General features: G+C 47.2%; 1 protein-coding gene across 1 annotated transcript in view; it reads right to left on the bottom strand.

The window, feature by feature from the left end:
- Positions 1-6,875: 6,875 nt before the first annotated feature.
- hspa14 (heat shock protein 14) overlaps positions 6,876-14,938 on the bottom strand; it is a 32,625-nt gene continuing 24,562 nt past the window's right edge. Inside the window, exons 11-14 of the mRNA XM_084194031.1 lie at positions 7,694-7,906; positions 7,409-7,570; positions 7,210-7,277; positions 6,876-7,038 (exon numbers count right to left, since the gene is read on the bottom strand). Of these exons, the coding sequence (XP_084050157.1) occupies positions 6,960-7,038; positions 7,210-7,277; positions 7,409-7,570; positions 7,694-7,906 (522 nt within the window). The 3' untranslated portion in view covers positions 6,876-6,959. The remainder of the gene's footprint in view (positions 7,039-7,209; positions 7,278-7,408; positions 7,571-7,693; positions 7,907-14,938) is intronic.

The raw sequence follows: 14,938 nt of genomic DNA, 5'->3' as shown, positions 1-14,938 counted from the left end.
TACACACACCTTACCCATGCCCTACTATACTATACACACCTTACCCATGCCCTACTTTACTATATACACCTTACCCATGCCCTACTATACTATACACACCTTACCCATGCCCTACTATACTATACACACCTTACCCATGCCCTACTTTACTATACACACCTTACCCATGCCCTACTATACTATACACACCTTACCCATGCCCTACTTTCCTATACACACCTTACCCATGCCCTACTATACTATACACACCTTACCCATGCCCTACTATACTATACACACCTTACCCATGCCCTACTTTACTATACACACCTTACCCATGCCCTACTTTACTATACACACCTTACCCATGCCCTACTTTACTATATACACACCTTACCCATGCCCTACTATACTATACACACCTTACCCATGCCCTACTTTACTATACACACCTTACCCATGCCCTACTTTACTATATACACCTTACCCATGCCCTACTATACTATACACACCTTACCCATGCCCTACTATACTATACACACCTTACCCATGCCCTACTTTACTATACACACCTTACCCATGCCCTACTATACTATACACACCTTACCCATGCCCTACTTTCCTATACACACCTTACCCATGCCCTACTATACTATACACACCTTACCCATGCCCTACTATACTATACACACCTTACCCATGCCCTACTTTACTATACACACCTTACCCATGCCCTACTTTACTATACACACCTTACCCATGCCCTACTTTACTATATACACACCTTACCCATGCCCTACTATACTATACACACCTTACCCATGCCCTACTTTACTATACACACCTTACCCATGCCCTACTTTACTATATACACCTTACCCATGCCCTACTATACTATACACACCTTACCCATGCCCTACTTTCCTATACACACCTTACCCATGCCCTACTTTACTATACACCCCTTACCCATGCCCTACTTTACTATATATACACACCTTACCCATGCCCTACTATACTATACACACCTTACCCATGCCCTACTATACACACCTTACCCATGCCCTACTTTACTATACACACCTTACCCATGCCCTACTTTACTATATACACCTTACCCATGCCCTACTATACTATACACACCTTACCCATGCCCTACTTTCCTATACACACCTTACCCATGCCCTACTTTCCTATACACACCTTACCCATGCCCTACTATACTATATATACACACCTTACCCATGCCCTACTATACTATACACACCTTACCCATGCCCTACTTTACTATACACACCTTACCCATGCCCTACTTTACTATATACACACCTTACCCATGCCCTACTATACTATATACACCTTACCCATGCCCTACTATACTATACACACCTTACCCATGCCCTACTATACTATACACACCTTACCCATGCCCTACTATACACACCTTACCCATGCCCTACTATACTATATACACACCTTACCCATGCCCTACTTTACTATACACACCTTACCCATGTCCTACTATACTATACACACCTTACCCATGCCCTACTTTACTATATACACACCTTACCCATGCCCTACTTTACTATACACACACCTTACCCATGCCCTACTTTACTATACACACCTTACCCATGCCCTACTTTACTATACACCTTACCCATGCCCTACTTTACTATACACACCTTACCCATGCCCTACTATACTATATATACACACCTTACCCATGCCCTACTATACTATACACACCTTACCCATGCCCTACTATACTATATACACACACCTTACCCATGCCCTACTTTACTATATACACACCTTACCCATGCCCTACTTTACTATATACACACACCTTACCCATGCCCTACTATACTATACACACCTTACCCATGCCCTACTTTACTATACACACACCTTACCCATGCCCTACTTTACTATACACACCTTACCCATGCCCTACTTTACTATACACACCTTACCCATGCCCTACTTTCCTATACACACCTTACCCATGCCCTACTATACTATACACACCTTACCCATGCCCTACTTTACTATATACACACCTTACCCATGCCCTACTTTCCTATACACACCTTACCCTTGCCCTACTATACTATATACACCTTACCCTTGCCCTACTGTACTATATACACCTTACCCATGCCCTACTATACTATACACACCTTACCCATGCCCTACTATACTATACACACCTTACCCATGCCCTACTTTACTATACACACCTTACCCATGCCCTACTATACACACCTTACCCATGCCCTACTATACTATATATACACACCTTACCCATGCCCTACTTTACTATACACACATTACCCATGCCCTACTTTACTATACACACCTTACCCACTCCCTACTTTACTATACACACCTTACCCATGCCCTACTATACACACCTTACCCATGCCCTACTTTACTATACACACCTTATCCATGCCCTACTTTACTATACACACCTTACCCATGCCCTACTTTACTATATACACACCTTACCCATGCCCTACTTTACTATACACACCTTACCCATGCCCTACTTTACTATACACACCTTACCCATGCCCTACTATACACACCTTACCCATGCCCTACTATACTATATATACACACCTTACCCATGCCCTACTTTACTATATACACACCTTACCCATGCCCTACTTTACTATACACACCTTACCCATGCCCTACTTTACTATACACACCTTACCCATGCCCTACTTTACTATACACACCTTACCCATGCCCTACTTTACTATACACACCTTACCCATGCCCTACTATACTATACACACCTTACCCATGCCCTACTATACTATATACACCTTACCCATGCCCTACTTTACTATATACACACCTTACCCATGCCCTACTTTACTATATACACACCTTACCCATGCCCTACTTTACTATACACACCTTACCCATGCCCTACTTTCCTATATACACCTTACCCATGCCCTACTATACTATACACACACCTTACCCATGCCCTACTATACTATACACACACCTTACCCATGCCCTACTATACTATACACACCTTACCCATGCCCTACTTTACTATACACACCTTACCCATGCCCTACTATACTATATACACACCTTACCCATGCCCTACTATACTATACACACCTTACCCATGCCCTACTTTACTATATACACCTTACCCATGCCCTACTTTACTATACACACCTTACCCATGCCCTACTATACTATATACACACCTTACCCATGCCCTACTTTACTATACACACCTTACCCATGCCCTACTTTACTATATACACCTTACCCATGCCCTACTATACTATACACACCTTACCCATGCCCTACTTTACTATACACACCTTACCCATGCCCTACTATACTATACACACCTTACCCATGCCCTACTTTCCTATACACACCTTACCCATGCCCTACTTTACTATACACACCTTACCCATGCCCTACTATACACACCTTACCCATGCCCTACTTTACTATATATACACACCTTACCCATGCCCTACTTTACTATACACACACCTTACCCATGCCCTACTATACTATACACACCTTACCCATGCCCTACTTTACTATATACACCTTACCCATGCCCTACTATACTATACACACCTTACCCATGCCCTACTATACTATACACACCTTACCCATGCCCTACTTTACTATACACACCTTACCCATGCCCTACTATACTATACACACCTTACCCATGCCCTACTTTCCTATACACACCTTACCCATGCCCTACTATACTATACACACCTTACCCATGCCCTACTATACTATACACACCTTACCCATGCCCTACTTTACTATACACACCTTACCCATGCCCTACTTTACTATACACACCTTACCCATGCCCTACTTTACTATATACACACCTTACCCATGCCCTACTTTACTATACACACCTTACCCATGCCCTACTTTACTATACACACCTTACCCATGCCCTACTTTACTATATACACCTTACCCATGCCCTACTATACTATACACACCTTACCCATGCCCTACTTTCCTATACACCCCTTACCCATGCCCTACTTTACTATACACCCCTTACCCATGCCCTACTTTACTATATATACACACCTTACCCATGCCCTACTATACTATACACACCTTACCCATGCCCTACTATACACACCTTACCCATGCCCTACTTTACTATACACACCTTACCCATGCCCTACTTTACTATATACACCTTACCCATGCCCTACTATACTATACACACCTTACCCATGCCCTACTTTCCTATACACACCTTACCCATGCCCTACTTTCCTATACACACCTTACCCATGCCCTACTATACTATATATACACACCTTACCCATGCCCTACTATACTATACACACCTTACCCATGCCCTACTTTACTATACACACCTTACCCATGCCCTACTTTACTATATACACACCTTACCCATGCCCTACTATACTATATACACCTTACCCATGCCCTACTATACTATACACACCTTACCCATGCCCTACTATACTATACACACCTTACCCATGCCCTACTATACACACCTTACCCATGCCCTACTATACTATATACACACCTTACCCATGCCCTACTTTACTATACACACCTTACCCATGCCCTACTATACTATACACACCTTACCCATGCCCTACTTTACTATATACACACCTTACCCATGCCCTACTTTACTATACACACCTTACCCATGCCCTACTATACTATATACACCTTACCCATGCCCTACTTTACTATATACACACCTTACCCATGCCCTACTTTACTATATACACACCTTACCCATGCCCTACTATACTATATACACACCTTACCCATGCCCTACTTTACTATACACACCTTACCCATGCCCTACTATACTATATACACCTTACCCATGCCCTACTTTACTATACACACCTTACCCATGCCCTACTATACTATACACACCTTACCCATGCCCTACTTTACTATATACACACCTTACCCATGCCCTACTTTACTATATACACACCTTACCCATGCCCTACTTTACTATACACACCTTACCCATGTCCTACTTTACTATATACACACCTTACCCATGCCCTACTTTACTATATACACACCTTACCCATGCCCTACTATACTATATATACACACCTTACCCATGCCCTACTTTACTATATACACCTTACCCATGCCCTACTATACTATATACACCTTACCCATGCCCTACTATACTATATACACCTTACCCATGCCCTACTATACTATATACACCTTACCCATGCCCTACTTTACTATACACACCTTACCCATGCCCTACTATACTATATACACACCTTACCCATGCCCTACTATACACACACCTTACCCATGCCCTACTATACTATACACACCTTACCCATGTCCTACTTTACTATATACACACACCTTACCCATGCCCTACTTTCCTATATACACACCTTACCCATGCCCTACTTTACTATACACACCTTACCCATGCCCTACTATACTATACACACCTAACCCATGCCCTACTTTACTATACACACCTTACCCATGCCCTACTTTACTATACACACCTTACCCATGCCCTACTATACTATACACACCTTACCCATGCCCTACTTTACTATACACACCTTACCCATGCCCTACTTTACTATACACACCTTACCCATGCCCTACTTTACTATACACACCTTACCCATGCCCTACTTTACTATACACACCTTACCCATGCCCTACTATACTATACACACCTTACCCATGCCCTACTTTACTATATATACACACCTTACCCATGCCCTACTTTACTATATACACCTTACCCATGCCCTACTTTACTATATACACCTTACCCATGCCCTACTTTACTATACACACCTTACCCATGCCCTACTATACTATACACACCTTACCCATGCCCTACTTTACTATACACACCTTACCCATGCCCTACTTTACTATACACACCTTACCCATGCTCTACTTTACTATATACACCTTACCCATGCCCTACTTTACTATACACACCTTACCCATGCCCTACTATACTATACACCCCTTACCCATGCCCTACTATACTACACACACCTTACCCATGCCCTACTATACTATATACACCTTACCCATGCCCTACTTTACTATATACACACCTTACCCATGCCCTACTTTCCTATACACACACCTTACCCATGCCCTACTATACTATACACACCTTACCCATGCCCTACTATACTATATACACACCTTACCCATGCCCTACTATACTATATACACACCTTACCCATGCCCTACTATACTATATACACACCTTACCCATGCCCTACTATACTATATATACACACACCTTACCCATGCCCTACTATACTATATATACACACCTTACCCATGCCCTACTATACTATATACACACCTTACCCATGCCCTACTATACTATACACACCTTACCCATGCCCTACTATACTATACACACCTTACCCATGCCCTACTATACTATACACACCTTACCCATGCCCTACTTTACTATACACACCTTACCCATGCCCTACTTTACTATACACACCTTACCCATGCCCTACTATACACACCTTACCCATGCCCTACTTTACTATACACACCTTACCCATGCCCTACTTTACTATACACACCTTACCCATGCCCTACTTTACTATACACACCTTACCCATGCCCTACTTTACTATATACATGCCTTACCCCCACCAGTTCCTGCTGCACACGTGGCCTATCAGGGCCAAGAGAAACCACAGCCTCCACCACCCTGTGAAATGTTCAGTAGGGAACAAAACATTTTCCACCGCTAACTGTAATCTGATCCTGACAGACCACAGAAAACTAACGCTGTTCTTAACTGAACAGAATAAAGGAACTGAGTTAAACAATGTCTTTATTTCAACTTTTAAAACAACTTGAACAACAAGTATAGTGACATTGAGTTGAAGATAGTGGTGATCTCAGCAGGCTGCTGGTATGCTGATGGCTTCGGTCTTCCCACTGCTCTGCTCCACACAGCTCACATGGAGAGATCCGTCCCTGAAACACAGGTCAGACCCAGTAAACACACAGACACCGGGTCCAGTCCACAGCTGGTTAGACCCAGTAAACACACAGACACCAGGTCCAGTCCACAGCTGGTTAGACCCAGTAAACACACAGACACCAGGTCCAGTCCACAGCTGGAAGCAGTGTGCTGCTGGGCGTTACCTCTTCATGGTTACCACGGCATCAATGTCATGGTTGTCCTCTTTGGTCTCCAGGTCTCTCAGAACAATCTGCAGACAAGAGGGAGACCTGTTGGTTCTCTGGTGGAGGGGTGTGTGTGTGTGTGTGTGTGTGTGTGTGTGTGTGTGTGTGTGTGTGTGTGTGTGTGTGTGTGTGTGTGTGTGTGTGTGTGTACACGTACCTTGGCCAGTCTCTCTGGCTGCTCTGTGGTTTTCTGGTAAAGCTCCAGACAGAGGGATGCCAGGCGGCCGGGACCGGACAGGATGTGATGTCGCCGAGCAGGAAGGGGCGTGCCCGAGGGGAGGAGCACAGAGAACACCTCAGCCCCAGTTTCATCCACCTCCTGTCAATCACAAAGATTAGCCAATCAGAAGCTACTCTACTAGTCACTGATCTCTCTGTGTGTGTGTGTGTGTGTGTGTGTGTGTGTGTGTGTGTGTGTGTGTGTGTGTGTGTGTGTGTGTACCTTGAGCAGAATGTCTGAGACACAGGCTTCCACGGTAACAGACTCGGGGGAGGAGCCAATCTCCCGGCCAACTAGAAGGCCCGCCTCCATCGCTGCGCCGACAGCAATGACCTCATCAGGAGGGGCGGAGCTGAGCAGCTCCACGTCAGCGAACAGATCTTTGATCATCTGCTGCAGCCGAGGAATCCTCGCAGATCCCCCGCATAGAACCACCTAGAACACACACAATTAAAACCCCTGCATAGAACCACCTAGAACACACAGAATCCCCACATAGAACCACCTAGAACACACAGAATCCCCACATAGAACCACCTAGAACACAGAATCCCCACATAGAACCACCTAGAACACACAATCCCCACATAGAACCACCTAGAACACAGAATCCCCACATAGAACCACCTAGAACACACAGAATCCCCACATAGAACCACCTAGAACACACAGAATCCCCACATAGAACCACCTAGAACACAGAATCCCCACATAGAACCACCTAGAACACACAGAATCCCCACATAGAACCACCTAGAACACACAGAATCCCCACATAGAACCACCTAGAACACACAGAATCCCCACATAGAACCACCTAGAACACACAGAATCCCCACATAGAACCACCTAGAACACAGAATCCCCACATAGAACCACCTAGAACACACAGAATCCCCACATAGAACCACCTAGAACACACAGAATCCCCACATAGAACCACCTAGAACACACAGAATCCCCACATAGAACCACCTAGAACACACAGAATCCCCACATAGAACCACCTAGAACACACAGAATCCCCACATAGAACCACCTAGAACACACAGAATCCCCACATAGAACCACCTAGAACACACAGAATCCCCACATAGAACCACCTAGAGCACACAGAATCCCCACATAGAACCACCTAGAGCACACAGAATCCCCACATAGAACCACCTAGAACACAGAATCCCCACAGAACCACCTAGAACACAGAATCCCCACAGAACCACCTAGAACACAGAATCCCCACATAGAACCACCTAGAACACACAGAATCCCCACATAGAACCACCTAGAACACACAGAATCCCCACATAGAACCACCTAGAACACACAGAATCCCCACATAGAACCACCTAGAACACACAGAATCCCCACATAGAACCACCTAGAACACACAGAATCCCCACATAGAACCACCTAGAACCCCCACATAGAACCACCTAGAACACACAGAATCCCCACATAGAACCACCTAGAACAAACAGAATCCCCACATAGAACCACCTAGAACACACAGAATCCCCACATAGAACCACCTAGAACACACAGAATCCCCACATAGAACCACCTAGAGCACACAGAATCCCCACATAGAACCACCTAGAACACACAGAATCCCCACATAGAACCACCTAGAACACAGAATCCCCACATAGAACCACCTAGAACACAGAATCCCCACAGAACCACCTAGAACACAGAATCCCCACATAGAACCACCTAGAACACAGAATCCCCACATAGAACCACCTAGAACACACAGAATCCCCACATAGAACCACCTAGAACACACAGAATCCCCACATAGAACCACCTAGAACACAGAATCCCCACATAGAACCACCTAGAACACACAGAATCCCCACATAGAACCACCTAGAACACACAGAATCCCCACATAGAACCACCTAGAACACAGAATCCCCACATAAGCAGTTGACACTCAGTCGGTACAACACACAGAACAAAAATATAAACGCAACATGTAAAGTGTTGGTCCCATGTTTCATGAGCTGAAATAAAAGATCCCAGAAATGTTCCATACCCACAAAAAGCTTATTTCTCTACAGTTTTGTGCACAAATGTTTTTACATCCCTGTTAGTGAGCATTTCTCCAAGATAATCCATCCACCTGACAGGTGTGGCATATCAAGAAGCTGATTAAACAGCATGATCATTACACAGGTGCACCTTGTGCTGGGGACAATAAAAGGCCACTAAAATGTGCAGTTGTCAAAACTTAATGCCACAGATGTCTCAAGTTGAGGGAGTGTGTAATTGGCATGCTGACTGCAGGAATGTCCACCAGAGCTGTTGCCATAGAATGTAATGTTAATTTCTCTATCATAAGCCGCCTCTCCAACGTTGTTTTAGAGAATTTGGCAGTACGTCCAACCCGCCTCACAACCGCTGACCACGTGTAACCACGCCAGCCCGGGACCTCCCCAGACCACGTGTAACCACGCCAGCCCAGGACCTCCCCAGACCACGTGTAACCACGCCAGCCCAGGACCTCCCCAGACCACGTGTAACCACGCCAGCCCAGGACCTCCCCAGACCACGTGTAACCACGCCAGCCCAGGACCTCCCCAGACCACGTGTAACCACGCCAGCCCAGGACCTCCCCAGACCACGTGTAACCACGCCAGCCCAGGACCTCCCCAGACCACGTGTAACCACGCCAGCCCAGGACCTCCCCAGACCACGTGTAACCACGCCAGCCCAGGACCTCCCCAGACCACGTGTAACCACGCCAGCCCAGGACCTCCCCAGACCACGTGTAACCAGGCCAGCCCAGGACCTCCCCAGACCACGTGTAACCAGGCCAGCCCAGTACCTCCCCTGACCACGTGTAACCACGCCAGCCCAGGACCTCCCCAGACCACGTGTAACCACGCCAGCCCAGGACCTCCCCAGACCACGTGTAACCACGCCAGCCCAGGACCTCCCCAGACCACGTGTAACCACGCCAGCCCAGGACCTCCCCAGACCACGTGTAACCACGCCAGCCCAGGACCTCCCCAGACCACGTGTAACCAGGCCAGCCCAGGACCTCCCCAGACCACGTGTAACCAGGCCAGCCCAGGACCTCCCCAGACCACGTGTAACCACGCCAGCCCAGGACCTCCCCAGACCACGTGTAACCACGCCAGCCCAGGACCTCCCCAGACCACGTGTAACCACGCCAGCCCAGGACCTCCCCAGACCACGTGTAACCACGCCAGCCCAGGACCTCCCCAGACCACGTGTAACCACGCCAGCCCAGGACCTCCCCAGACCACGTGTAACCACGGCAGCCCAGGACCTCCCCAGACCACGTGTAACCAGGCCAGCCCAGGACCTCCCCAGACCACGTGTAACCACGCCAGCCCAGGACCTCCCCAGACCACGTGTAACCACGCCAGCCCAGGACCTCCCCAGACCACGTGTAACCACGCCAGCCCAGGACCTCCCCAGACCACGTGTAACCAGGCCAGCCCAGGACCTCCCCTGACCACGTGTAACCACGCCAGCCCAGGACCTCCCCAGACCACGTGTAACCACGCCAGCCCAGGACCTCCCCAGACCACGTGTAACCACGCCAGCCCAGGACCTCCCCAGACCACGTGTAACCACGCCAGCCCAGGACCTCCCCAGACCACGTGTAACCACGCCAGCCCAGGACCTCCCCAGACCACGTGTAACCACGCCAGCCCAGGACCTCCCCAGACCACGTGTAACCAGGCCAGCCCAGGACCTCCCCAGACCACGTGTAACCAGGCCAGCCCAGGACCTCCCCAGACCACGTGTAACCAGGCCAGCCCAGGACCTCCCCAGACCACGTGTAACCACGCCAGCCCAGGACCTCCCCAGACCACGTGTAACCACGCCAGCCCAGGACCTCCCCAGACCACGTGTAACCAGGCCAGCCCAGGACCTCCCCAGACCACGTGTAACCACGCCAGCCCAGGACCTCCCCAGACCACGTGTAACCAGGCCAGCCCAGGACCTCCCCAGACCACGTGTAACCAGGCCAGCCCAGGACCTCCCCAGACCACGTGTAACCACGCCAGCCCAGGACCTCCCCAGACCACGTGTAACCACGCCAGCCCAGGACCTCCCCAGACCACGTGTAACCAGGCCAGCCCAGGACCTCCCCAGACCACGTGTAACCACGCCAGCCCAGGACCTCCCCAGACCACGTGTAACCAGGCCAGCCCAGGACCTCCCCAGACCACGTGTAACCACGCCAGCCCAGGACCTCCCCAGACCACGTGTAACCACGCCAGCCCAGGACCTCCCCAGACCACGTGTAACCAGGCCAGCCCAGGACCTCCCCAGACCACGTGTAACCACGCCAGCCCAGGACCTCCCCAGACCACGTGTAACCACGCCAGCCCAGGACCTCCCCAGACCACGTGTAACCACGCCAGCCCAGGACCTCCACATCCGGCTTCTACACCTACAGGATCGTCTGAGACCAGCCACCCGGACAGCTGATGAAACTGAGGAGTATTTGTCTGTATTGAAGGCCTTGTGTGGGGGGAAAACTCATTCTGATTGGCTGGGCCTGGCTCCCCAGTGGGTGGGCCTATGCCCTCCCAGGCCCACCCATGGCGGTGCCCCTGCCCAGCCATGTGAAATCCATAGATTAGGGCCTAATTTAAGTTATTGCATGTTGTTCAGTATATAGTATTGTAATTTGCACTGTACTATGTATTAGACCTAGATAGTGTGTATGTACTGATATGTAGGCTGTCGTTCTGTACTATGGATTAGACCTAGATAGTGTGTATGTACTGATATGTAGGCTGTAGTTCTGTACTATGGATTAGACCTAGATAGTGTGTATGTACTGATATGTAGGCTGTAGTTCTGTACTATGGATTAGACCTAGATAGTGTGTATGTACTGATATGTAGGCTGTAGTTCTGTACTATGGATTAGACCTAGATAGTGTTTATGTACTGATATGTAGGCTGTAGTTCTGTACTATGGATTAGACCTAGATAGTGTTTATGTACTGATATGTAGGCTGTGTGATATTTTAAATGTATGTATTTCAGTCCTTGACTAATAATGTTCTGTACTATGTATTATGTCATGTTTCATGTGGACCCCAGGAAGAGTAGCTGACGCTTTTGCAGCGGCTAATGGGGATCCTAATAAATACCAATAGAACCACCTAGACCACAGTTAGAACCCCCACCTAGAACACACACAGAGACACACAGAACCACATTTAGAACCCCCTAGAACACGCACAGTTAGAATGCCCACATTGAACCACCTATAACAGTTAGAACCCCCACATAGAACACAGAAGCACCAAGAACACAACCCACACCATTTAGAACCCCCACAGATCCACCAAGAACACACCGACATTAGAACCCCCACATGGAGATTCAATTGGGGCCGTATTCGGTATCCTTCGGACTTCCCTACCCCTAAACTTAACGCTTACCGTAACCAACATTACCTCTAAACTACTTGCGTGCGCACCTCCTCCAGGACTGCTGCGCAGACGCATGAGAATGACCTTCACTGAGTTCCGACACATTAGTTTGCACTATATAGATCACCGTTTTTTTCTATGATCGAATCAACATTATATCAGGCCGTTTTCAATGCAACAAACCAAAACAAATCTAACTCTGCAAGATTGAGTGATTTTATTGTAGGCAGAGCCAGAGCCAACGGAGTAGAATTCTATCGGCGGGGGTTGAGTCCCACGACCCGTCTTTCAATCACCCGCGAGTGAATGCGCTTTTCAGATCAGAGCGCAGAGACGCGCGTCTGCACCTTTCTACATATTCTTTGCTAGTTAGCGAGTTATTAGCCCAGTTGTAGTTAGCGAGTTATTAGCCCAGTTGTAGTTAGCGAGTTATTAGCCCAGTTGTAGTTAGCGAGTTATTAGCCCAGTTCTAGTTAGCGAGTTATTAGCCCAGTTCTAGTTAGCGAGTTATTAGCCCAGTTGTAGTTAGCGAGTTATTAGCCCAGTTCTAGTTAGCGAGTTATTAGCCCAGTTGTAGTTAGCGAGTTATTAGCCCAGTTCTAGTTAGCGAGTTATTAGCCCAGTTCTAGTTAGCGAGTTATTAGCCCAGTTCTAGTTAGCGAGTTATTAGCCCAGTTGTAGTTAGCGAGTTATTAGCCCAGTTCTAGTTAGCGAGTTATTAGCCCAGTTCTAGTTAGCGAGTTATTAGCCCAGTTCTAGTTAGCGAGTTATTAGCCCAGTTGTAGTTAGCGAGTTATTAGCCCAGTTCTAGTTAGCGAGTTATTAGCCCAGTGCTAGTTAGCGAGTTATTAGCCCAGTGCTAGTTAGTGAGTTATTAGCCCAGTTGTAGTTAGCGAGTTATTAGCCCAGTTGTAGTTAGCGAGTTATTAGCCCAGTGCTAGATAGCGAGTTATTAGCCCAGTGCTAGATAGCGAGTTATTAGCCCAGTTCTAGTTAGCGAGTTATTAGCCCAGTTCTAGTTAGCGAGTTATTAGCCCAGTTCTAGTTAGCGAGTTATTAGCCCAGTTCTAGTTAGCGAGTTATTAGCCCAGTGCTAGATAGCGAGTTATTAGCCCAGTGCTAGTTAGTGAGTTATTAGCCCAGTTCTAGTTAGCGAGTTATTAGCCCAGTTCTAGTTAGCGAGTTATTAGCCCAGTTATAGGTAAGTATAGGTCAGCAATGGGGAGTTGCTGCTTCCTACATGAGCACAAACCGTGTAGGCTACATTTCAAGCTGTCTGAAAAGCCAGTCAGGTAAAAAAAAAAGCTTATGTCTTAATTAAAGGGGCAGTGTTGTATTTTGAGAAAGGCTTGAATGTGCAAATAAGCCAATAGGCAGAGGGGTAGCCCACATTGTCGAATTCTCTGTATGGTAATCATTACTTTTATTTTGTAAAGTGGTTTCTTGCATCATACAACAATGACATTTACAGTCACCTAATTGGCCCACGGTGTTACAGACCAAGTAAAAAAAATAATTAAATGTCAAGTCCTTCATAATGTAGAAACGTTAAGTCTCATGCAACGTAGGTCTGCATTGAACACTACATATATGCTACATCATAGAAATCAAAAGCTATGTCCATGTGAAAATGTTATGGGATTCGCTCCATTGGTTATGTTGGTAGGCCTACATTATGCTCAGATAGCCACAATAACCTATTGGCTACTGTCTAAAACTGTCAGGGTTCAGCCTGTTGGCTACTGTCTAAAACTGTCAGGATACAGCCTGTTGGCTACTGTCTAAAACTGTCAGGATACAGCCTATTGGCTACTGTCTAAAACTGTCAGGGTACAGCCTGTTGGCTACTGTCTAAAACTGTCAGGATACAGCCTGTTGGCTACTGTCTAAAACTGTCAGGGTACAGCCTGTTGGCTACTGTCTAAAACTGTCAGGATACAGCCTGTTGGCTACTGTCTAAAACTGTCAGGATACAGCCTGTTGGCTACTGTCTAAAACTGTCAGGATACAGCCTGTTGGCTACTGTCTAAAAC

Source organism: Coregonus lavaretus (genome assembly GCF_964263955.1).
Source record: "Coregonus lavaretus genome assembly, contig: HAP1_SCAFFOLD_252, whole genome shotgun sequence".
Taxonomy (NCBI): Eukaryota; Metazoa; Chordata; class Actinopteri; order Salmoniformes; family Salmonidae; genus Coregonus; species Coregonus lavaretus.
The sequence above is the reverse complement of the archived record's forward strand: the minus strand, read 5'-3'. Positions and strand labels throughout refer to the sequence as shown.